Source organism: Lepidochelys olivacea (genome assembly GCF_965140295.1).
Source record: "Lepidochelys olivacea isolate rLepOli2 genome assembly, chromosome: 21".
NCBI classification, from domain to species: Eukaryota; Metazoa; Chordata; order Testudines; family Cheloniidae; genus Lepidochelys; species Lepidochelys olivacea.
This window is the reverse complement of record NC_140431.1, coordinates 10,205,895-10,231,645: the sequence shown is the minus strand read 5'-3', so window position 1 is coordinate 10,231,645 and position 25,751 is coordinate 10,205,895. Positions and strand designations below refer to the sequence as shown.

Genomic DNA, 25,751 nt, shown 5'->3' with positions numbered 1-25,751 from the left:
TTTGGGGGTTGAGGTAGATATGCAGCTGAACATGAGCTCCCAGTGTGACGCTGTGGCCAAAAGAGCAAATGCAATCCCGGGATGCATAAACAGGGGAATCTCAGGTAGGAGTAGAGGTTATTTTACTTCTATATTTGGCACTGGTGCGACGGCTGCTGGAACACTATGACCGGTTCTGGTACCCACAATTCAAGAAGGATGTGGATAAACTGGAGAGAGTTCAGAGAAGAGCCACAAGAATGATTATAGGCTTAGAAAACATTCCTTAGAGTGATTCAGGTTCTCGATCATGCCCCTGCTTTCTCTCTCCCACACTGACCTGGGTGCAAAGTCTACGAGCTCAGAACCTGCTCTTTGGCTTTTCTCTGCACAGGAGGGTGCTGGAGGCGGCGAAGAGAGCCAACCAGACCGGGCACTTCATCTGGATGGGCTCAGACAGCTGGGGCTCCAAAATCTCCCCTGTGCTCCACCTAGAGGAGGTGGCCGAGGGATCTGTCACCATCCTGCCCAAGCGTGTGTCTGTCAAAGGTACGTGGGACTGGAGTCTGCAGCTCCCCCCGGCTGTGTCTCAGGGTAGGCTTGTGGGCGGAGCTAAGAGAGTGGGCGGGACTGGGGTGAGTACCGTCACTTTATTTTTTTCCATTTTGAGCCCTACTGCTTCTCTGCCGTAGGGCTCATCCAGTACCTTTGCCTGTCCACTCTACTGTGCTGTGCCACCCCATTCCCTCCGCCCAGCTGCCTGTCCCCTCTGCCTTGCAACTCACCTGGTTATACCATTGCATCTATGATCTCTCCTTTCCCCTTTGCAATTGCACCAAGCAGAGGCAAGTCCAGAATCCATTCCACACGGACACACAAACCTTGGTGCAGCTGCAGGAGCGCCCAAAGACGGAAGACTCCCTTGATCATGCAATGACCTTTGAATAGCGAGGAGAATAAGGCAAGTGCCCACCTGGGAAGAAATCTAGATGTAGCCCTGGGCAGTGGGAGGAAGAACGCTGGAACTGGATTTCCGTGCCCCGTTGGTAGGGGTGCTAGGCAGAGTCCCTAGGGGAGGAGGAAGAGCTGAAAATGGATTTCTGTGCCGCTCCAGAATGCAGAGAGCCTCTGCCTCCCTCTCTCTCACGTGCTCGGCTTAGAGAATTCCTTTCGAAGAACCCAGTAATTATTCTGAAGCTTTACGGTGAGTGATGGATCCCAAGCGAAGTGGATGAAAGGCTGGCAAATGAAGGCATTATCAGGAGTATTGCAGTGAATTATTCAGTAAAGTATCATCATTCGTTTGCTCTGGTTGGGTGGCCGCTGAACTTTAGCTGAGGGCATCTCCTCACAGGGTGAGAGCTGCACAATTAGCAGGGCCATTACCCTAATGCCAGGCTCCCCATCCAGGAAAGCATTCACACTTGGGAAGCTTGAAACACCCCCATCTTCCATGCCCAACCAGTTCAGCCTTAAAGGGGCCACCCCCTCTTGTTAGCTCCCTTGAGATGGGGGATACGGCTCCACTCTGGCTCTCCCCTGCTCAGTGCTGAGGCTGAGGCCCTTTCCCCCTTCCTGGTGCAGTCCCAATTCTTTGGCCGAGGTGTTTGCTCAGCCTCTGTCAGAGGTGGTAACGTAGACCAGGACCCTGCCAAGGCACTGCTTGCAAAGCCAGCAGCTTTCCCGGGTTCTGTATATCCTCTGCCATCATGGAGAATGGCAATAAGAAGCTCCTGCATGACAGTCTGGGCACCGTCACACAGCACTGTGATAGCAGCAAGAACCCCGGCAGCATAAAGACCCCTGTGAGCTTTGCAGATTGTGGGCCAGACCCTCAGCTGGGCCCTTGCCAGCAGCACTGTGGATCTGGCCTTTTGAACGGCATCATGGTCCAGTGGTTAGAGCACAGGGGGGCCTCCTGGGTTCTATTCACAGCTCTCCCACTGTCTGGCTGTGTGACCTTGGGTAAATCAGTTTACTTCCCTTTTCTTCAGTTCCTCGCTCCCCCCTCCATACACCCCCCCTGGTAAAACAGAGATGTTAATGCCTGCCTCTTTGGGTGGGTTGGAGGACTAGTTGAGTGTTTGGAAAGTGCTGTGAGATATGTGGATAGAAGGTGTTGTGGAAGGACAACATAATCTCACAGGAGTGACCGCCCACCACTGAAATGCAGCCACCTCTGCAGTGGAAGAGGGCAGCTGTTTAATAGCACTTTGCAACATGACTGAGTAACTTAGAGCACGAAGCAAAGGGCGATATCTTACTCAGCGGATCCATCAGTGATACTTGACATCAGTCACACGTGGCTGGAGCCTTCCGTGCCACCCTCAGGGCTCCGGGGGCTGAGCCATGCCCCACTCGTTATGCTCAAGACTTGAGCAGAGCACTGGTTGTTGGGGAGTGCACAGGATGTTGTGCAAACTTGTTAGCGCTGCGGGAAGTGCTGGGAGCTGCACTCCCTGCATCTGCTGCGTGGCATAAGAGTGGAGTGGCTGGGATTTCCCCTTCCAGGAGCTGCCACGAGAGGGGCAGAGATGGGTGGGGTGGAAGATGCAGCAACTGGGGTGTGTGTAGTGTGAAGAGCTCCTGACTTGGCCAGTGCATATCCTGCTGCCATCACAGCATAACTGTTTTAAAGCATAATTATTCTGTGGCTCCTCAGCTCTTGAGCCAAAGATCCTGAAGCTCCCAGTCCCAGCCAGATCTGGCTGGGTGCCTTGTGGCTGGCTCCACCTTTATAATGATCTGAACCAAAGCATTGGCTCCCAGCGCTCCCCTGAACTTTGGGAAACCCTAGGTCTGAATCTGAGCTTGGGATCTGCTGAGTACCCCTAACCCAGGGGATCAATATTATATGAAGCCATGTGGTTACTAGGTCCTGCGTTGTATCCCCCATGGGCCTCTTTGCCTCTCCCATGGGCAGCAGCTCCCCATTACATTGAAGACTCCAATTTCCTTTCCCTTGTTTGTTCCATGCTCAGCACAATGCCTGCGAGACACAGAGCTTGTCAGGGCACATTACGCTCCCCACCGTCAATCACTAACTCGTCTAGAGACCGAACCGCCAAGTGCATTGATGTGCTGAAAGCTTCTGACGGCTGCTCCCCGAGGCTTGGGGGCGGGACACTGATGCTCTCTGCCCTTTGCAGCAGTGGCTGCAGAGCAATGGGGTGAAAGGGCCAGGGGCACAGCAGGGGGCCCTCAGTGTCCAGACCTGCGTACGCTTTGTGGCATCTTTGAATCGGAACCTGGGGGCAGATGCTACCCCAGGGACCTGCATTTTGACGTGTGGTCCAAGGATCAGCGTCTGTCTCGCTGCACGAACGAAACGATTCCCACTGACATCAGGGGAGTCACATGGGCACTGTGGTGACAAGATTCCTTAGAAGCTTTTAAGGTCAGGCTTGACAAAGCCCTGGCTGGGATGATTTAGTTGGGGATTGGGCCTGCTTGGACTAGATGACCTCCTGAGGTCCCTTCCAACCCTGATGTTCTAAGATAGTGCCTTTCCCTGGACCTGGTGTTTCAAAGGTAGGTGAAACAGAAAAGGGAGGCAGAGAGCCAGGACCTGACTCGTATCACTGGCCTTGTGCTCAGGTGGCTAGCTTGAGTTGTGCTGCCGTGGCCACGTGGTGTGTGTATGTCTGCCTGCGCTGGGAAGTGCCCTCCCAGCAGCTGTGGAGACATACTCCGGCGTGACAAATGGGAGGCTGCCGGGGGGGCGGGGGGTAAGGTTGAGGGCTGGGAACTAGAAGACCTGGGTTCTAATGCTGCTGTCAACTCGCTGTGTGACCGTGGGCCAGTTGCGTCTCCTTACGGTGCCTCATTTACGCCGTCTGTAAAATGGCGACACTGCTCTGCCTTTGTGAGATCTGGGCATGCAGAATGCTGCGCAGCAGGGCCAGCAAACTTCGACATGTGCAGAACCCACCGTCTGGGCCAGCTTTTCCACGGAGCAGCATGTGTGCCAAGCTCTGTCCAGCATCTGCCCCAGCTGCTGGTTCTGAGCACTTGAACCATCTGTCATGGGGCTCTTGGGGAAATCAGCGAAACAGGAGCCTGATTGGCCTTCTCTGTGCTCTGCGTTATTTTCAGCCCCTCCATCGTGCTTGTCTTTTGTCACATTTTTCTTCTTTCCCGCTTCAGATGCCCTTTGCGCTCTCCCACTCGGATGCCTTTAATCATCCTTGCCCTCTCCTTTGAGAGAAAGTCAGCACAACTAACTACGTGACCGAACGGATCCTCGGCCGGTGTAAATCGGCGTAGTTCCGCTGACGGCGAGAGCTGTGCCAGTTTGCACCCGCTGGGGAGTTGCCCCATGGCATATAGCGGGAGAATGGTACTGTCAGTTCCTATAATGCCCTAATCTTTCCCGTCTTGTTCTCGGTGCCTCGAATGCTTCTTGCTGGCTTTTCAAAGCAGAGAGCAGACCCCTCCACAATGGCACCTGGATTTTTTTTTCCCTGAGAGGTTACAGGTAATTCAGACCCCATCACTGTGTAGCGGTGGTTCACATTGTTCTTTCCAGCATGCCGTGCCTTGCACCTTGGTGCACTGAATTCTGTTCCACCACTGCTTTGCCTAATTACCTGCTGTTCCCAGCCTCTTCTGGGCTTTCTCTCAACCCTCCTTTATCTGGGCTCTTGCCTCTTGCAAGGGACTGTAACAAAAGCCGACTGAGAGTCTACCTACACTCTGTCCCCTGCATCCCATGCATTGGGGGAAACCGTCTTAATGGACAGCCTAAGCCACCAGGTTGTGGGGCTGGGAGGGGAGAAGAAACCCTCCCTCCTAAACGGTACAGCAGCCCTCTAGCTGATCCGTGGAGGGGTTGACATCTGCTTCAGGTCCTCCCTTACCTCTCTCCTGCCTCCCACATCCCCTCGGGATCCTCAGTGGAGGTAGCCCTCCCTCCATGGGCTCTGTGGGGGCATGGAATGGGGTTGATTTCCCTTTGCAGGCTCCTGGAATCCTGCCCCCATAAGCAGTGGGACCTCAACAGTTCTCTCTGGGCCTGCATAAGGGGACATCAGGATCTGACCCTATGTGTTAATCCCAATGGCACCCATTGGCAGATGGGGCCTTGGCAGATACTATTCTCATGGCCCATTCCAGGGGAGGGCAGAGGGTCTAGTACAGGTTTTTCTCCCATGTGGTTGTACCCAGAATCCATTCCAAGAGCTGCAGTTGCATAAAAGGGCCAGTTTTGGGGTTGGAGTGTGGGGGAAATAAACCTTAATTGTGAGATAATAAGCTGCAGAGTTACTGCAGCGGTTCAAGGAGACACAATTGCATGTACTGGGCCAGTACACTCCTGGGGTTTTTGTTTTGTTTTCTGGAAGGCTTCGTGTCAAGCTGCTTGCAGTAACTTTATCTTGCCCACTGGGGGATGTAGGAAGTATTGTGGGTTATTTATGCGGTTGCATTTATAAGCAAATGAGGGAAATATGATCTCGATGAAATTACCATAAGGTGGGTGCACAACTGGTTGAAAGATCATATTCAAAGAATAGTTATCAATGGTTTGCTGTCAAACTGGGAGACTCTATCTAATGGGGTCCCATAGGGGTCTGTCTTGGGTCTAATAGCATTCAGTTTCCTTAATGACTTGGATGAGGGAGTGGAGAGTCCGCTTATTGAACTTGCGGATGACACAAACTGGGAGGGGTTGCAAGCACTGTGGAGGACAGGGATTAGACTTCACAATGATCTTGGTAAATTGGAGGATGGGTCTGAAATCAACGAGATGAAACTCAAGACAGACAAGTGCAAAGTAGTTCAATTAGGAAGGAAAAAAAAATTCAAATCCCCAGATACAAAAGGGGGAATAGATGGCTTGGCAGCAGTACTGCAGAAAAGCATCTGTGGGCTGCGGTGAAGAACTAAATGACTGAGTCGGCCATGTGATGCTGCAGCAAATGTCATTCTGGGGTCAGTTAACAGGAGTGGCATAGGGAAGACATGCGAGGTAATCATTTTGCTCTGCTCAGCACTGGTGAGGTCTCAGCTAGAGTACTGTGTCCAGTTTTGGGCACCACACTTGAAGAAACTGTGGTCAAATTGGAGACAGTCCAGAGGAGAGCAACAAAAGTAAGGTTTCAGAGTTGCAGCCGTGTTAGTCTGTATTCGCAAAAAGAAAAGGAGGACTTGTGGCACCTTAGAGACATTGGTTAGTCTCTAAGGTGCCACAAGTACAACAAAAGTAAGAGATTTAGAAAACGTGACATAGGAGGAAAGACGGGGGCAAGTTTAGTCTAGAGAAGAGAAAGCTGAGGAGGGGCCTGATAACAGGCCTTCTAAGTAAAAGGTCGTTGTAAAGAGGAAGGTGAGCAACTGTTCTCCATGTCCGCCCACGGTAGAACAAGAAGCAATGGGCTCAGTTTGCAGCAAGGGAGATTGAAGGTAGATATTAGGAAAACCTTTTGAAGTCTAAGGATAGTTCAACACTGGAACAGGTGACCTAGGGAGGTTGTGGAATCCCCGTCATTGTGGGGTTTTAAGAACAGGTTGGACAAACCACCTGTCGGGGTGGTCTAGGTTTACTTGGCCCAGCCTCGGCTCAGGGGGATGGGCTAGATGACCTCCTGAGGTTCCTTACAGACTGGATTTCTATGATTCTGTGAAATATCCAAGTCCAGGTCTTCTCCTCCCTTCTCTCATATACTCAAGAGGGCCAGATCCTTGGCTGGTGTAAAACATGGCAACGCCTCCAAAGTCCATTTATATCAACCGGCCCAGAATCCTCCCTTCCCAGAGCCTGTCCCAGCTGGTCCCAGTTCCCTTCCCTCATTCTAAGCTACAAGTTGGCCAAATAGCCTAAATATTACCCCAGTGCATGCAACCCTTGGGTTCAGACTTGCAGAATGCAGAGATGGGAGGGGCTGCTGAAGGCTTTCATCTCCCACTGCAGCCTGCGATGATGCCTCTCCCTAGCCACTCTGTCACTTTCTGCCCACTGGATCTTTGTGGTTGCCTGGAATGGTCCCTTCACCCACTTGCCTCTTCCCTCTCCAGCCTGTTTCAGACTTAGCTGCGCCTGTTCCGGCTGGCTCTGGGATTTCACGCTTCCCTCTCCTGTTCCCTTGGCAGGTTTCGACCGATACTTCTCCAGCCGGACGCTGGACAATAACCGGCGGAACATCTGGTTTGCTGAGTTCTGGGAGGACAACTTCCACTGCAAGCTGAGTCGGCATGCGCTGAAGAAGGGCAGCAACATCAAGAAATGCACAAGTAAGAGGCGAGGTGGGAACGGGAGGGGTTTGGAGCGAAGCCCCATAAGGCCAGCGCCGGAAGGAAGGGCAGAAGGGGGCCCTTTGTGACCGGGTAACAAGGGGCGCTGTGGTATCCAGGGAGGGAGGGAAGGTGAAACTAGATGGGAGCAGCCTGCTAAGATAACGGGAGCAGCAGGAAGAAGCCCGGTGGGGTTTGTCATTGGTGTTCATGGGTCACTCTGCTGGGTAAGGGGAGATGAGACAGCCCTGGACATCTGGGGTCAAATGGGACTCATGCAACAGGGCCTAGATTGCCATCCTATGACCCATAGAACTCTGTGGGCATTTGTGCATATCATGAACCGTACCCTTACCAGTGCTGTTGGGCTCAGGCTCTCACGATCTCTACCCTACAGAGACAATCAGAAGGATGGGGCTGGAAAGAGGTGATGTGGCAGAGGGGTGTGTGTGTGTGTGGGGGTCTAGTGTTGCAATATTCCGGGGGTGCTGTAGGTGGGGACTGAGGTGCATTGGCAGAGCTGTGTGGGGAGCCCAGGGCTGGAATAGCAGGGGTGTTGTAGATCAAATTTAGGGTGCACTAGCAGAGCTGGGCCGGAACGAAGGATGTGGCTAGCGAGGAGGTACTGCCGGTCAGGATTAGGATACATGGGGAGGACTGTCTGGGAGCCAGGGACTGGAGAAGCAGGCATGTATTATATGGGTTGTAAGCCATGTGCATTGGCAGAGGAGGGTGGAAGGTGTGAGGCTGGAATAGCAGGGAGGGCTGCTGGTCAGGACTGACGTACGTTGGCAGGGCAGGGGGGGCTCAGGACAGGAATAGCAGGGGTTGTGGCAGGGCAGGACTGGGATATGTTGTCTGCTGGGTGGGGAAGCTGTGGAATCCCGCATCTCCCATGAGCAGTAAAATAGCATAGATTGCACTTAACTAACCACATCCCTAGAGCTCCTTTTCCAGTTCCCCTCTCCTCCCTTGGGGGCCTTTCTGCTCTCTCCTCAAGGTCCCCTTCCCAGCAAACAGCCCTTCCCTTAGGCATTAATTTCCCTTTGCACTAATTCTTCCTCTTGTTTGCTCGTAAGTTTCTATTACACCACCGCAGCATCAGCGAGACTTATCTGCACAGACCCTCTCTGAGTCGTTGGTGTCTTCTTTTTTATTGCCTTGAGAAAACCCGTTTAAAATGGGTAATTTAAAAAATGCATTCAAACAGGTTAGAGAGTTGTGCCGGGTAGGGAGGCAGCACCATGGAAATGTGCCTCCAGCCCACTAGATGATAGAAAATATTCAAGACATTCATACTACTTGGAGCAGCTTTAAAAATGTTTTTCCTTTTGGTTTCCTCTTCCAGCCTCTCAGATCTGCCTAGTTCTGCTCCCTATTGGTGTGGAGCTGCCTTTGATTCTCCTCTGAAATGGGAGCTGACAGCCAGGAATCTCTCTTAGCCCCCTCTGCTCCTGTTCAGTGTTTAATGCTTTACACGCAGCTGGGAATGCCACAGCGTGAGTTGCATCGTGTCTTTCAAGTAGACCATGCTTCGAAAACTGTCCAGGCGAGCAACCCAGATCAGACAGACATGGGGCTCTTTCAAAAACTGTCAGTTCAGCGGTGCACTGGGCATGACTGTGAGCATAGTCTCACACTCATATGCACCTTCACATGGTGTTCTCCATGCACACACATATGCTGTAGCCTCTATGTGCCACACGCAGATCTGCTGTAACCACTGTACAAATCACACTCATCTGCATGTATGTGAGTGCACACCCAGCCATGCTTTAATACACACACACTCAGATGTTTGCACATGTGCTTGTTTGCACACCCCCTCACACCCACTGAAATGTGTGTGCCTTCGTTCTCACTCCATCCCTCTCTGCTGTGCTCTGTTTTTCTCATCATCCCCGTGTCCCTTCTACCTGCTCCACCTAGAGGCAATGAGGTGCTTGGCGCTGTTTTCTGGGAGCACAGACCCACCACCATGCAGCGTGTGTCCGCCCTGCAAATAAAAGGCACGTTCTTAACCCACAATGGCTAACACTGAAGTTAAAACAGGAGTGAAGTCACAGCAACTCAGTATTTAATGGGTTAACTGCTCAAGTTCAACCCCAGACTCAGCAAGGCCATGTCTATACTGCGTCTTGACAGGGCGGTAGACCGAGTTGTGGAAGTGGGGCTTGCGCTAGGGTGCTAACGTTAGCAGTATGGATGTTGTGGCTCGGGCTCTCAAACCCATCCAAGGCTTGAGAGCCCAAGCTGCAACGGGTGACTGGGTGACCCCTCCTTCTGCCTGTGAATGGCTGTGATTGCCTGTAGGTCCTTTGGTGTAAGCAGCTAATTTTCTGTATGACTCGCAGCAATGAGGTCGTGCCTTGATCGATAGCACCGTGTCGACCATTCGCATTCTGGCAGCATGTTCATGCATGTTGCAAAGGGGACAGGAGATAGGGCAGGGAACACTTCATCCCCCACCCCCGGGCTGGAATTTGGTTTAGTGATGCTTCCGCAAGCTGTTTGGCGGAACGAGCTGGGAGCTCTCAGCACAGACGCTGCTGGACAAAGGGCAGTACCGTGGTTTGTCTGAGTACATGCATTTACTACGTGCCCATCGCTGCAGGGCCAGAGCTAAAAGCCGCCCTCACAACTGGCACTATCTGTCTAGCTCGACAGCAGCCTCGGTAGAGAGAACAAGGGCTGAATGGAGCACGGAGCCTCTATTCCCGCCTACAGGTGGGTCTGGGCAGAGGCATGTGCCCGCAGCAGGTGGGCAAACATTCTCTGCAGGGCTGGGGTAAGGGAACTTCATCAGCACTCACCTCTCCTGAGAGCTGGCTGGCCGCTTTCCCTGCTGGTGTCAACCGGTGCAGTGCCGCAGGATTCATCCCTTTACAACAGCTGAGTATGAGCCCACTCGCTGTGTGTCTGCTGGCCCTGCCTTTTCCCATCCCTCTCTCCCTGACTCACCGTGCTGCAAGGGTCTGATTCCCATTTACACCAAGGCCCCTTTATGCCGCTCCGGTAGCACAAAGGGGCCTTAAATCTGGTATAAATTACATTTATGCTTCCTCCAAGTGCCCTTCACGCTCCCAGGGTGTGTGTGAAGGAGCCTGGGGGCCACTGAGAATCACAGCCACCTTGTCCTCCTATGCTCTGTGGCCCCAAGCAATGATCTCACCCTCTCTCCAGTGTACCCTCAAACTGATTCCAGCCACACGCCTAAGATGGCCCTGATCTGGGTTAGCATTAATGCTTCCTCTCGGGCCAGATCCACAGCTGGCATAAACTGGCCGTGGTGAGGGAACCACACTGATTCACACCCACTGAGGATCTGGCCCCATGCCGGGGGCCACTTTGCTTGCTGAGGATTCTGGCATTCAGGTAAAGCACCCAGTCTAGCTCCCTGCCCCATAGCAAACACTGAACCACTGTGAATGCGGCTGCAATGGGGCATCTGGCAAGGAGCATGAGCCAGTGTGACAGACTGGAGATAAAGGGCTCCAGTCACTTTCTGTGCCCCTGGCTCCAGGACTCAGTATCATTTACATGGCAGCCAGTATCTCCGGGGTTTCTTTTTTTCCCCCTCTAACAACTTTTCATTGCATTTCCCCGCGAGTCTAAATAGTTTTATGGAGTGAAATATTTTAATGGGTGCTGGAGGCAAAAAGTGGCGAGCACCAGGGAATCCGTCATTTTGCATCCGTGTTTGTGCGTGGGCACGTCTCAGGAAAGTCAGAGAGAGAGGCATGTCTTCCCTGCCTGTGCTTTGCCACTTCCTCTGCTTGCTGGCTAGAGGGAAAGCACCCTCTTTTCAGTCTGGCCCTGGCTTACGGCCCATGGGTTTGTAGAGGAGGACTCAAGTGCCCTCTGCCCAATTGATCATGTTTGGCTGTTGGGGGCTAAAGGAAGGGTAGATTTCTAAGATACTTATCTGACTCCGTCACCTTCCTATCTGAGCATCTCACAGTCTTTAATGTGTTTATCCTCCCGACACCCCTGTAAAGCAGAGCAGGGCTGCTACCCCCAGGGTGCAGATGGGAAACTGAGGCACAAGGAGGCTAAATGATTGGCCCAAGGTCACACTTGGAAGTAGTCTGTGGCAGAGAAGGGAGCGGAACTTGGGACCGTTCAGTGCCAGGCTAGCGCCTGGCTGCTTGGAGCCCAGCATGCATTGGGATTGATGTTCCTAAGTCACTTAAGCACTTTAGAAAATGTTACTTTCCGAGCTTCAGTTTCCTCTGCTGTAGACAGAGCCAGGAAAACATGTCTTCCCTGGCTGGCAGGGGGGATGTGTCAGTGTGGTACAGAATAGAGGCAGACATGGCCCCTGCCCATGGGCAGTCTGAAGCCTAGTCTAGATATTGGTATCTGATTGTGTGCTGCCCTGGTATGGACTGTAGGCCCATGGGCGTTACAGGGGAGTCCAAATGCATCTGGTGCTTGTTTGGTATAAGCCTGCTCTCCCCTCTGTGCTGGGAGGGCGGGGCTCTCAAAGGGCCCAGGAAGCCCCAGCAGAATGGAAGCCAAGGGCGCTCCTTGCACCTCTAGAAGGCAAGGTGTGCGTTTGCATGGATTCTCCTCTCCCTTGCACTGGCGTAAAGCAGGAGTGACTCCAGAGTGAAAGTGACACAGGCGTGAGGGGAGAATCGGGCCCCATCATCTTTTGGAGCTGGGGGCTGTTCCAACCAGTGGTGTGCATCCCATCCTGGGTCCCTACCTGTCCCTGATCACAAAGGACTCTGGCACTCAGCCACCACCCTGACCACCCCTTCTCATGTGACCATCTGCATTTTTAGCCCTGGCCAGCTAGGGATGAAAGCAGTAAACAAGGCAAATAGGGAATCTGTCTTGTTGACAGCCCTGCCGTTGAGGTGACGGTTGGAGGCTCAAGGAGGTGACATGTTTACTGAAGGATTGGAGAGATTTACTGCTTGCCTGGTGCTGGGGGAAGACAGATAACAGCTGGGCTTTCAGACTGAGACAAGGAGAGATTTCAGGACATCTGCTAGCTCACCTATGAGCCCCAACGGGAAACTATCTTAACTCTTGGAGTGCCATGCCACATGGGAACCTAGCAGGGCAGGGATGTGAGTCTGTCTCTACCAGCCTGCCCCGCACAGGGCGGGCTGTGCTGGGTGGTGCTGAAAATGTTGATTGGGGTGCGGGGGAGGGGGTGTGAAATTTTGGAAAAGGTGTGGTTTTGCCCACAGCTGTTTTGTGATTCAGGGACATTGGTTTTTGCGGGGGGGTCGGCAAGGCAGATGGTGTTGCACCAAACTGCACCAAGGTTAGAATTTCTGCCTGTTTCAAGGTGTAAATGGATCTTCATCTCAATTAAGTCCTGACCATTTTTTAACTGGGCCCATTTCCCTTGAAGAGGCTCCTGCTTTGGAGTGGAAACCCATGAAATCTCACTGGTATTTTGCTCCTCTCCATCCATGTGATCAGATCAACTTACACAGGTTCACAGTTGTGGGGGTTTCCAGTTTGGTTGTATTTCACCCCGTCGTAGCCCGGCATGATGCGCGTGCACAGTGAGCGGCTCACCCGGGGGAGGGAACATGCTTACACGAGGAAGGATGGTCTCAGGGCTAAGACATAGGTCGGGGAGATCTGTGTTCCAATTCTGGCTCGGCCGCAGACTTCGTGGATGACCTTGGGGCTGGATTTTTCAGGAGAGCCGGGGGGAGGGGGCGCTTTGGAAAATCTGCCCCTTAATCTCTCTCTCTGCCCCAGTTCCCTGTCTGTAAAGTGCAGGTAACAATGTGCACTTTCTGCCAACCTCTGTCTTGGCTGCTTGCATTGTCAGGCCTTTGAGGCAGAGTCTGTACAATGTTCAGCACAGTGTGGCCCAGATCTCTGTGGAGGCATGCAGGAGCTACCATAATTCCTAGATTAGTAATAATTACTGAAGAACCCTGAGTTACCAGTAGCTTTTCTTTCTTTTTTCCTGGGTGGGAGTGTCTTTATATGCCTCTCGGAGACTCCCTGAAATACCACGTATTCCTTCCGTTCCCGTCCTATCTCAGGCCAGTCGCCCTGTCCCCTTTCTGAACTCATTCACGCTTTGGCTGAGCAAACTGTTGCTACAGAACAACCTGCAATGCCCCGGCTTGGCCTGCTCCCAACCTCCGTTCCGTCTCTTATGCCAAGGGTCTGGTTTCCTAAATTCCTGGATGATAGGCCAGAAGGGACCACTGTGATCACCTGGTTTGACCTTCTTTATAGCACAGGCCATAGGAGTTCCCTGAATGAATTTCTGTTTGAGCTAGAGTAGGTCTTTTAGAAAAACATCCAGTCTTAATTTTAAAATCTCCACTGATGATGGATCCACCACAACCGTTGGTCCATTGCTCCAATGGTTAATTAAACCTCCCTATTAAAAATGTGCACATTTCTTCACTCTGAATTTGTCTTGCTTCAGTTTCCAGTGGTTGGGTCATGTTAGATCTTTCTCTGCTAGATCTGAAGAGCCCATTATACTATTTGTTCCCCACATAGGTACTTAGAGAATGCGATGAAGTCACCCCTTAACCTTCTCTTTGTTAAAATAAACAGATTGAGCTCCTTGAGTCTAGCACTGTAAGGCAGGTTTGCTAATCCTTTAATCAGTCTTGTGGCTCTTCTCTGAGCTGTCTCCAGTTTGGATGCACTATCCCAGCAGTGGTCACACCAATACCAAATGCAGGGGTAAAATAACCTCCGTACTCCTACTGAAGATGCCCCCATTTATGCATCCCAGGATCACATTAACCCTTTTAGCCACAGCATCGCACGGGGAGCTCGTGTTCAGCTGATTATCCCCAAGTCTTTTTCAGAGTCTCAGCTTCCCAGGAGAGAGTCCCCCACAATGTGAGAATGGCCGACCGGTTTTGTTCCTAGATGTGTGACCCTGACAATTGGCTCAATTGAGAAACATGTGGTTTGCACCCCGTTTACCAAAATAACTTCTGTTTTGCTCTGTCTGCACCCAGACGGGCGATGTCCCCCCATCAGCCTGGCTGCAGCTGGTAAGACTGAAATCTCTTTCCCTCCTCGGAGGCAGGAACCGGGGGAGGCCCAGGACTTTGACGTCTCTGCAAAGGCAGCAGGGTCACGTAAAAGACGCCAAGTGTGAAATGAGATGAGATGTAGCCTCACCCGACTCGCGGGGTCCACTCTCTGGAACAGCTACAGAGCTATTTTTCATCGGGTCATTTTTGCCTGCACCACAGAATCTGCCTTCAGCTCTCTGGGTCTGAACAGGGGGCCTGCATCGCCTGCGTCTGTGCATGACGAGTGTATCGAGGTGGTTTGCAAGGGTCATCTCAAACACCAGAAGTGTGCTCCTCCAGGCACTGTGTGTTTGGGCTTGTTCTAAAAATGGCAAGAATATTGCACAGCGCCTTCATCTGGCGAGAGTTGCAAGGTAAGAGGCACTGTTTAGGGTGCCGGACTGGACATCAGGACACCTGGTGTCTATTCCTGGCTCAGGAAGCAAGTGGTGAGAGCAGGCAGCAGGGACCCACGTGTCCTGTGGCCACGAACAATGGAGCTGAGCCATGCTGAGCCCCTTGCACCTCCTTTTGGCTTCAGTGAGGATAGAGGGTACTTAGTATCCCCTAGGATCAAGCCCTTTGTGGACATGTCCAAGGTAACGAATCTCCATGGCTCTGCACAGCTGCTGTTCCAGTGCCCGGTGCTTGCAGCATGCCTCCTGGGGAGGAAAGCCATGGCCATCCCCCACCCCCTGGGTAGTAAATTCCCCTTGCTCCCCTCCCCGACCTGGGACCTGACAGGGGTGTGATGTCTCTTTCCCCAGGTACCATGAACAATGATGTGTTTGTGGCGTTAAATCAGACGTTCAGCCCCACGTCACGCTTGGGGATATGGCACGTCCCTGACAAGGGCTGCAGAAGGAACCTTGTATCCTTATTTCCTGTCAAAGACGCTTGGCCGGGCTGCATCAGAGCCACCAGAGTAGATGCTGCATTTGAATCCTTGTCTCGTGCCACATGTTGTCATTCACACCTGTGGAAACCAGAAAGATAGAAATGACCATATGTGGTGCAAGGCGTTGGGAAACCAGGCCCCTGCATCTGGGGCATGTGCATGGAACCCCATTTAAGAAAATCCCCCCCACTCACACGCTGGCTGGACCTTTTTCCTTTTTATTTATTTGTATTCCAGTAGCACCTACAGGTCCCATGCAGGGATCTAGGTCCTTTTGTGGCAAGTGCTGTGTTGTAGCCTGCGGGGGACCTGGAAGCAGAGGAACATGAGTTTCAGAGGGGAAGAGTTTGGTTGAGGCAGCGGGAAGTCTGGGGAGATATAAGGGGGGATATGATTGAGGTCTATAAAATCATGACTGGTGTAGAGAAAGTAGATAAGGAAGTGTTGTTTACTACTTCTCATAACACAAGAACTAGGGGTCACCAAATGAAATCAATAGGCAGCAGGTATAAAACAAATAAAAGGAAGTATTTCTTCACACAACACACGGTCAACCTGTGGAACTCCTTGCCAGAGGATGTAGTGAAGGCCAAAACCATAACAGGGTTAAAAAAAGAACTAGATAAATTCATGGAGGATAGGTCCATCAATGGCTATTAGCCAGGATTGGCAGGAATGGTGTCTCTAGCCTCCATTTGTCAGAAGCTGGGAATGAGCGACGGGATGGATCACTTGATGATTATCTGTTCTGTTCATTCCCTCTGGGGCACCTGGCACTGGCCATAGTCGGAAGACAGGATACTGGGCTAGATGGACCATTGGTCTGACCCAGTATGGCCGTTCTTATGAAGTCAGTCTGTGTGCACATGGCTGGAAATGTTAAGCTGCAAGTGGAGTATCTCTGGAAATAGAAATACAGATCTGGTTTGGTTTAATAGACATGGAATCCTCACCTGTTCTCACCCAGCATGCCGTACATGAAGCACGGTGGTAGAGTGGCATCAAGCTTTAAGAAGACAAAGCTTGCCCTGATGAGTTTATAGGCTGTGTTAATGACAAAACGCAAAAGGTAAAGGAAACAAATTGTGGTGCAGGGCCATCTCTTTCCCCTATGCCCTGCGTCCTTTCTATCTCCCTTCTTTCCTTCCTCCATCTCGCCGTCTCTCCTCCCTATTGTCTCTTCCCCTTAGCGGTGCTTGTGTTGTCTGCATACGCTGATATTTGTATAGTGTCTGTGCTTTCATGAAATGCAAAACCTGGGCATGACCTTAAGGAACACATCAGCGATATTGGCTCTGGGAATTCCCCAGCACCGGGAAGCGACCCACTGGCTGCATTGTCAGTTGCCACAAGATGCTGATCTCTTAATCTTAATAGTAATGTAGCATTACTCGTGATATTTTAAGGGCACAGTATCAAAAGAGGCAGCTGAAATCCTGAGCCAGGACAGATATTTAAATTATCTGAATCCCTCTGCACATAAATTGTCTCCAGAAGGATTGTTTACCAGATAAACAGAGAGGGGAAATAATAGCGCTTACAGCTGGCAATAAATAATCTGGATCCCTGGAGTTGACTGGTCTTGCTTCCCAGGGTTGTGAAAATGTTTCCTTTGGAGTTGTTCTGTGTGGGGTTCATGCCCCTGGTTTCCCCTTAGGTCTGAGCAAACCCTCAATCTCCCAGTGAAACTCTCTCCAGGCTGCTGTGTTTCAATTGTTCTTGCATCAAAATCCAACAGCTCTAGGGCCAGGTTCTCAGCTAGTGGAAATCAGGTAGCTCTGTTGACTTCAGTAGATTGATGCTGATATACATCAGCTGGGGAGCTGGCCCACAGAATCCAGATCGACCCCAACTTCACTGCTCTTGTTTGGGGAATAAGTCCCTAATGCAGGAAAGCATGTACTTTGCATATAAGCATGTTCCCAAACAGAAATGTTTTCCTGAATTGGGATTGAAATCGTGGCAGATCCTCGGCCATACTAAATAACATTTTGCTTCTTCTCTATCCCCTTCTTTCTGAGGAAATGAAAGCAATGTACAGGTATTCGAATGAAGCCTCGCAACATCCCTGTTAAGCATGTATTCTACCCATTTTATGAATAGGGAAACCGAGGCACAGATTTGTAAGCTCTTTGGGGCAGGGGCTGTCTTTTTGTTCTGTGTTTGGACAGCACCTAGTACAGCTGGGTCCTGGGCCATGACTGGGGCTTCTATGCACTATGGTAATAGAAACAAATTATAATTGTAAAAGTGACTTGGCCAATAGTGACTTGGCCAAGAATAGAACCCAGGAGTCCTGATTCTCAGCCTTGCGCTCAGACCATTAGACTGAACTTCTGTCTGATATTAAAATTATTAGATTTTGGCTGCACTGGTTCATATGAGAAGGAGCTTTCCAGTCTGTCTCAGCAGTCAAGCCGCCGAAAATGACATTTCTGTCATCTGTCTCGGGGCAGGGGTTAGCCGGGGAAACGGGCTACTGATCAAAACATAATAACAAGCCACAACAGTCAGAATGTCAGCAAGCTACTTCAACCATAATCACTGTGACCAGAAAAGACTCCATCCACAGTGATATTCTTTCCCTTGCAAAAAAAAAAAATAAAAAATCCCCTCCCCATCTGAACCAATAGAGTGAGAATCGTATGGCTCCAAGGAACCCAAGTCCCCAAAAGTTCATTATGCTTAGGGCCAGATTTTCAAGAGAGCTCAGCTCCCAGTTAGGCACCAAAATAAGTGTGCAGGAGAGCCCTGTGTCATGTTGTCTGGAGTGTCTTATGAGCGAGAATACCAGCTTCAGGGCAGACTGTTAGGAAGCAGGGCACAAACCCCAGACTGGTTGTGAGTTCTATACTTAAATTTCACCAACGAAGTAACACATGTAAACTCCTCGGGCACTATAGCAGTCTTAACATGGGGTCAAAGACAGTGCTCTTGGGTACTCTGATCTATCTTGCCACCGAGGCAAGCTTGACGCTTGGATATATGGTCACTTAACACCAAAGATCACAAAATATTCAGGTTGCTCACAGTCCCAAAGGGCTAGTCATTTACCCGAGGTCAATTTGCACCTTAGATCTCTCATCAAAGACAACGATTGTAGCCAATCCTATAGTAAACTAACTAAGGATTTAGTAACTAAGAAGAGTGATTTACAAGGTTAAAACAGGTAACCATACACACACAAATGTGTTGCAATCTTAGGTTTCAGATAGTGAGAGACCTGCTGAAATATGCCAGGGCTAACCCAGGTTAATCCCTGGGATCTCTTGCTTAGGTTTAGAAATCTTTGCCCCTTAGAATTCAAACGGCATAAAAAGCCCCTAATTCCTTCTGGTCAGGGACGTTTGTCCCCATCTCTCTAGAATCCAGGCTCATGGGACAAGCGCGTTGGCTCGTCCCCCTCTTCCTGGGTGTGCTGGGAGCAATCAACAAAGTCCTTGGCTTACAATAGATTCAATAGGCCTTCCTGATGGGCTAGAGAAAACCCCTCCTCATGGGTGCAAAGCAGTATTTTGCACTCAGTGATGTTTCTTTCTGGACTGGATTTACAGTTACAGAACAGACGATTAAGTATTACCTTGTAGCATGGGATTCAGATATTATAAGTAAATTAACGCGTGCAGCAACTTACAAGCAAAAGTCTAAACAGTAAACATTGTTACGATTGTAATATCTATCTTAGCAATGCTCATGCACAGGTGAATCAGACTGGTTTCCAGCTATGCTCTTGAGAGTGTTCACTTGAGGCCTAAGGCCCTTGGCAAAAGCTGGCACCTGGTCTACCAGCCTTGCACATTGGGCACTGAGCTCTGGAGAATATCTGCCCATCCGTGTCCCAATGGGAGCTGTGGAGCTATTTGGAAAAGCTGGCCCTGCTTGTGATGGCCGAACCCTTGAAAAAACTGCCCAGTAGAGAATTCAGCCCCTGGTGTGTTGGCAGGCATCCTTGGGAAGCATTAAACAGGGTATGTGCAATGGGAGACGGGCCTTCCACTATCAGAGCATCATATGGACGGAAATGTATGTTCAGCTGAGGCAGACAGAGAGGAGTTGGGGAGAAGTTTCCTAATTGGATACATGAAGAGAAAATGTTGCTGTGTTAAAATACACTGATGACATCCCCCCTCCCACCCCGGACCCACTGAGGTATGGCAACCCCCTGCTGTTTGTAGTTTTCTTTGTCCATTGGAACAGCTTTTTGAAATGAAATTCTTTTCCTCTTGTCTTTCCCTTTCTCTCTTTTTTCTTTTTTCCCCCTTTTCCTTTTCTTTCTTTTTTTTTTAGGGGCTTCTGATTATCTCAACCTTGAAAATTCGTTTCAATTACAGTTTACAACCCGCAAACAAAGGCTGCGGTCTCCGTAGTAACGGTAGCTGCTGCGCTTTGACGGGTGCGAATCCTCTGGAAGTTGGTTCCCCCAATTGTCACTCCTGCTTCTTCTTGTCTGGTTCATTGTGCCCCAGGACACAATTAGGATGTCTTCACACTGCGATGTGTTGGTGAATTTACCTCCTCTAAGAGAGATGGGAGATGAGTGCCCTTATTGCTTTGCATAACTGCCGATTCCCGCGGTCGCCTCCCGCCTCTCACCACACTCATTCCAGCAACGCCCCCGCTCCCCTAAAGGGCAAGAGAAATCCTGTCATACAGTCCTCCTCTCGTCCCCCTGTGACCCACCCCACAGCCTACGCTCACTTGGAACGCCTAAGGCCGTGGTTCTCAGCTGTTCACAAACTGAGACTCCTCTCCAGTCTGGCTAGGATCTAGCTGGGACCAGGCCAGCGCTCTTCTCCCATCTAGTTGGGACCCTTCTCCTTGCTAGCTGGTGGTAGCCAAGACTCCTCTCCCATCTCGCCAGGCTCTAGCCAGGACCCGTCTCCCACAGCCCCACATTCCCCATGGAAGCAGGAGCTACAGATGCTCTGGCTTTGAACCGGTGGTGGCTCCTGGTGCTCCTCTCTCACTCTGCCATGTGGTGCGGCCTGCACAGACTGGCCAAAGAGGCTCCTTGCCTGCTGGTACCTCTGAATAATTCACAGGCTCGTCAGTACAGAAGGAGGTGGTGTGGGGCACTGTTGTAATGAGACCTGCAGAGGGTTGGAGCAGGGCTCACTAGGGACCAGAAGAAGGGCAGTAATGGGGTATCTTGAGGGGAGACAGGAGGGCGTGTGGCAGGGCGTGTTTTCGGAACCCCAACTAAGCAGACACCTCCAGGCCAGAAGGGTTTTCCCAGAGGCCACTGGCTGTTTCACTAGAGAGCTAATTAATGACCTTACTTTTGCAAGGTTGAATGTTAATGCTGCCTTGAAACTGGGCTGGGGATCCTCCACGCAGCTGTGAAGCGGCTCAGATCAGGCTAGTGATGGATGCATGCTGAATATTAATGTAGATGGAGGGGGGATTTTTGGGGGCTGAGCTTCTTCATGTTCTTTCGCCTTTATGTTTTCGTTCCTCCCTGGTCTCCTGCTGATAGCATGATGTTGTTTTTTCCCCTCCACGGCATGTATCAGTCAGGTGAACATATGTGAGGATTTGTCCTGTGTGCCTGTTCCTTAAGTGGAGAAGGCGGATGGGGCTGGCTTGGAGGAAGTGGAGAGAACCCTGGCTGGGGATCTGGGCTCCAGCACTAGGTCTGTCACTGCGGGCAAGTTGCTTTCTAAAGTGGCTGCTCATGCCTCCACTGTTTTAGGTACGGGACTTGTTCTACCTGGAGTCTGGGTTGCAGAGGTGCTGAGCACCCGCGACTCTGCCTGAAGTCAGTGGGAGTGGCAGGGGCTCAGCAGCTCTGGAAATTCAGGCTCAAGCTGGACTCCCACTAGGAAATTGTCTCACTGCTGCCAGCTACTGTGGTGCCCTGCTGAATTGCTAGTGCACGTAGGAAGCCACAAAAGGAAGGGGAAACTGAGTCCCAATTCTGCTTCCTGTACCAGTGCTGAAAGCCAGGGCAGGACTCCCTGCTCCGCTAAGGCTACTTTGCGCTACGTGGCCCAGTCAGTGAAGCGCTCTCCCTGCACAGGGAAACTCTCCGCCAGGGGAAAAGGATGCCTCTGCCTGGGAGAGGCCAGGACTGGAGTAGCTTTGAGCTCCGACATGGCCAGTGTGCCTGACCCATTCCATACAGCACCTCCTGCTGGGAGAGGCCAGGACTGGAATTGATGTCAGCTCCCCACAATCCTTGCTCCTGCCCAATTTCCTACAGGATCATCTGAAGGAGAAGCAGAGACCAGAGTGTGTGGATGCCTCCCCCTTGGCCCGTGACCATTCATTATTCTCCGTGGCGAGACTCACGCCAGGAGAGGTTGTGGTACAGAAGCCGCCAGTGGTCTGGAGCACCATCACTTCAGCTCTCAAGAGAAGTATGGGGAGTGATTTTGATTAACTCCAGCAGAAAGCCAGTGCTGGGGATGTGATCAGAATTGCTGCTAATCCTTTCTCATGCCTCGCCTGAGAAGATAGCTATGGCTGCTCTTGGAGGGGTGCCCAGCTAGACACATCGCAAACTTGAAAATTAATTATCAGACCGGCGGAACGATGCACGACCCTGCTATTATAATCAGCAGGGTCACATTGGCTTCGCCATCCTAATCTACTGAGAGCTTCAGAGAGAATTACTGTACTCTTGTCTGGAACATGGCATTGCAAAACTCTGTTCGTTGATCTGCATTTTCCTCTCCCCGCGTAACCTCATTTCCTTTTGGAAAACATTTTAGTCCTGATGAAAGGTGCTGGGTTGACAGTCCCGGAGCCTTCCACTTATCTCCAGCACAAGGTGCAATGGAAGCAGCAGGAGAGCAACCTGGCTAATGTAGCTCAATCTTGACTAGAGGGAGCCCTTGGAGTGATGAGAAGGGAATTCAGTCCTTGTGCTCTGTGCTCAGGCTTCCAACGAGTGGGCCAGTTAGTGCCAGGAAAGTGAACAGCATGGGTGATTTGTAACGGGATCCAGAGCCTTTCACGAGTGCACAAGGCCCCTGTTCAGACCAGGACTTCATTGTCCTAGGCACTGTTAGGGAAAAAGGGTTCCCCTCCTGTCTAGGGTTAGGAGGGTAGCCTTCCCTGGACTTCTGTATTAGCCAAACAAAACACAGAGTCTTGGCTCTTTGATAAAGTGAGGCACTTTATTGCTAGCAAATACGACAGCTGAAGGGCTCACCAATTCCTTTTCAGAGGAAAATGGTGAAGCCCCGAACAAAGAACAGGGATGAGCTTTTATAGCTTGGTTCAACATACATTGTGATATCTCTTCCAGTTCGAACCGGTTAACCCAGTCTGTTTGAAGTTCTGGGGTAGGTACGAGCATGGAGGCTTATCTGTATAAGGAATTCTCTCCCCAAAAGCAGGGAGTGCAGGTTACACACAGTTCACATTCTTTCTATCCATAAACAAAGTAGAAAGGACAGATAAGCATAGAAAAAAGACAGCAGCGTAGCTTTACATGATTATAGGGTCGTTTTCTGGGTGTTTTTCCCTATCAGTACCGTATTCACATAGTTCTTGCACACAAGAGTTTGTCATCTAAAAAGCCGAGGCTGAATTCTTATCCCCATTCTACAGATGGACAATGAGCATATGACATGCGTGGTGTCCTGTGGTGGCGTAACATGCATTGGCTGGAAGATAGCAGCCCCACATAGCCAGGCACTAGGGGAGCAACCCCTGGTGCTTACCTTTGGAGTAAAGTCTATTACACCCTTTTTTGAAATGGGTAATTAACTTGGCAAGATAGAGTGGCTTGTCTGCCTGCTGAGAGATGAATGCATGGAAGGGCCCTATGCTGAGGGAGAAGATTAATAGCCCTTGTCAATAGCGTGGAAGAAAGGATAACTTGATGGGTTTCATATGAGTAGTCTCCATGTACTCCACGAGCATATGGATAACTTCAAAGAATGGGCTATAAGTTTACCTCCTTGATGCAGTCTTTTCTCGTTGGCCCATTCGTATCCATTTGTTTCAGCGCTTGGTTCGCCCGGCATGGGGGTTGCTGAATGCGTCCGTGCTCTCATTCCAAAGTGAAGGTGGAGAGAGAGGAACGAAAAAGGGGGACACTGGCTCACATCACTCTTATGACTCTCTCTTCCCTTCTGCTTGCCCAGGCTGGCAGCTGCTCTTGTGTGTGGTGGAAGTGATGCTGCATGTTACCCCCAGGGACGCGCACACCATGCTCTCTCTCACTTCTGCTCTTCCTGGCTTCTGGCCCTTTAATCTCAATGGAGCCTCACAGATATTGGAGGTATTATGGTGGCTATTTATGTACAGAGAAAAGCAGAACAGAAACCTCTGCCCTGGCTCCAGAGGAGTGGGAAACTTAGAGAGCGTAGATGGTTCAGGAGCAATGATGGGGGAGGGGTATCGCAGGGTGGGAGAGATGAGGGAGGAAGGGTGTGAATAAAGGGAGGCAATCCCTAGGACTACCCATTGGTGGGACCTAAACAGGATGCATTGAGACCTCAGTCCTCAAGGAGACCTCCCATGGGAACCATGAGTTATGCTGTGTGCCCCAAGGTCTAGCTACTCAGAAAGCATGTAGTCCTACATTTCTGTGATTCTATGTGGCTCAACCTGCAGGTATAGTACCCTGGTGTCCTCCATTGTCTGCACTGTCTGAAGTGGTGCGAGGAGTCCCGTAGGCAGCTGCAAGTAACCAAATGCGGCTCCCCTGCTGCTGGCTTTTCTCCCAACAGTCATGCGTGGGGGGCTCTGTGAGCAGTCAGAAGACCTAGAATCGCAGCATCCTATAACAAATGGTCCTGACTGGCCGGCCGCCATGGGCAGTGAGGCTGGTGGCATCCAGTGCAGGGCATGATGTCCTAGAGAAAGACATCCTTGTGGGGAAGGGGAATAGGCTAAGGCAGAAAGAGAGGAGGTTCTGGGTTCAAGCACCCTGGGAAGGTGGCTGAGGACTGGCCCCTTTGTTTCATTTGTGATCAGAACTTTGGTAGCTGAACAGTTAAAGCACAGCTGATTTGGGCTTTGTTGCAAAGATGGCCTTGGCTCAGCTGCACAGAGGGGATTCTGGTTCCAAGCAAGAGGAGCATGCTTCCACGCTGTGCCTTTCCCTCTGGTGGCTGGTCACACAGAGTACAACAGCCTACTACTCTTACCAGCTAACAAAGTTACTCCTCTAGCTCAAGTGACCCAGGCCTGTCCTTTGGTGAGGAGTGTCCCAGGTTCAAATCCAGCTGATGAACGGGCCCCTGGGCGATTGTGCGAGCCTGAGATTGAGTCTCCATCTCCTCCTTCTCTCTTCCGCAGCTTCTCCTTCTTATTGCTCTCTCCTGTTCCTCCAGCCCGAGTCCCCACCCAGCCTGGGCAGGGGGGCACGCCCAGCACAAACACGGTCTGCCTGGGGAGCACACGCGGTGCCTCTGCTGGAAGGGGGTGGGAGAGCACTTACAGGATGCACGTCGGCACTGCTCCCAGTTGTAAGACAGAATCTCACGGCAGCACTCCCTTATCTCTCTCTCTGCTACCTTTTGTCTCAACCTCCTCAGACGACCAAACCCAGTCATCCCCTTATGTCCCTGGCTGCAGCTCAGGTGTGGCTTGGCCCTCAGACACGCTGTGCTGTCTCCAGTCGCCTCAGACGTGCCAAGAGGGAGGCAGGGAGAAAAGACGTGAGGCGAGAGCATCATGGCCTGAACCATGGTGAGGACCAGGGCCAGCCGGTCTCGGCATGGGACAGGTGCCTTTTAATCATATGCTGCGCCAGCTTCCAACTCTGCACAGGGAGGCTCATGTTTCATGGAAGATTAGGGTTGGAAGGGACCTCAGGAGGCCATCTAGTCCCACCCCCTGCTCAACGCAGGGCCAACCCCAACTAAGTCATCCCAGCCAGGGCTTTGTCAAGCCGGGCCTGTAGAGATTTTTAAGGATGGAGATTCCACCACCTCCCTAGGTAACCCATTCCAGTGCTTCACCACCCTCCTAGTGAAATAGTGTTTCCTAATACCCAACCTAGAGCTCCCCCACTGCAACTTGAGACCATTACTCCTTTTCCTGTCCTCTGCCACTACTGAGAACAGCTGAGCTCCATCCTCTTTGGGTAGTTGAAGGCTGCTATCAAATCCCACCCCCAACCACTCTTTTCTTCTGCAGACTAAACAAGCAGGGTTCCTTTCTCAGTGTTCCTTTTCTCCTCGGCTCTTCCGGGGCTCGCTGCCTGGGGGGACATAACCACCTGTAGGAGCCTTTGTGCCACTTACGCTCTTCAGGTTCCCTTCCTCCCAGGGCTTTGATGCGCGCGAAGCCTGGCAGTGAGGTGGCGGCTCACAGAACCAGCTGGATGGACTGGCTTTGAACCCAGTGCCTCGTCCGTTTTGCTTTGCGAGGGCAGAGGGGACGTTTCACTTCAGTTCCCATCCCTCTGAGGCCTGCCCTGAATTTTCTTTGCGTTGCAGGTTCAGAAGAGCAGATAACTTCCAATTTTAGGTGCGTTTTCCCCCAGGGGCTCTGTACGAGCCACGTGAATGCTGCGGAAACTTGATTCCAAACCAGCCCTGCTTGAAAAGAGATATAGGCCTGACCTGTAACCATAGATTCCCCCGCCCGATCAGACCCGGAGAGTTGCTTCTCTGCTCAGGCCCACTCCTACCCGAAAGGGTCATGACTTCTCA

At 51.3% G+C, this 25,751-nt stretch overlaps 1 protein-coding gene across 9 annotated transcripts in view; it reads left to right on the top strand.

Moving 5' to 3' along the window:
• GRM4 (glutamate metabotropic receptor 4) overlaps nucleotides 1–25,751 on the top strand; it is a 205,449-nt gene that overhangs the window by 132,461 nt on the left and 47,237 nt on the right. For all 9 annotated transcript variants that reach the window (XM_084611524.1, XM_084611525.1, XM_084611521.1 and 6 more), the window contains 2 exons: nucleotides 374–528; nucleotides 7,069–7,209. In XM_084611524.1, the coding sequence (XP_084467650.1) occupies nucleotides 374–528; nucleotides 7,069–7,209 (296 nt within the window). The remainder of the gene's footprint in view (nucleotides 1–373; nucleotides 529–7,068; nucleotides 7,210–25,751) is intronic.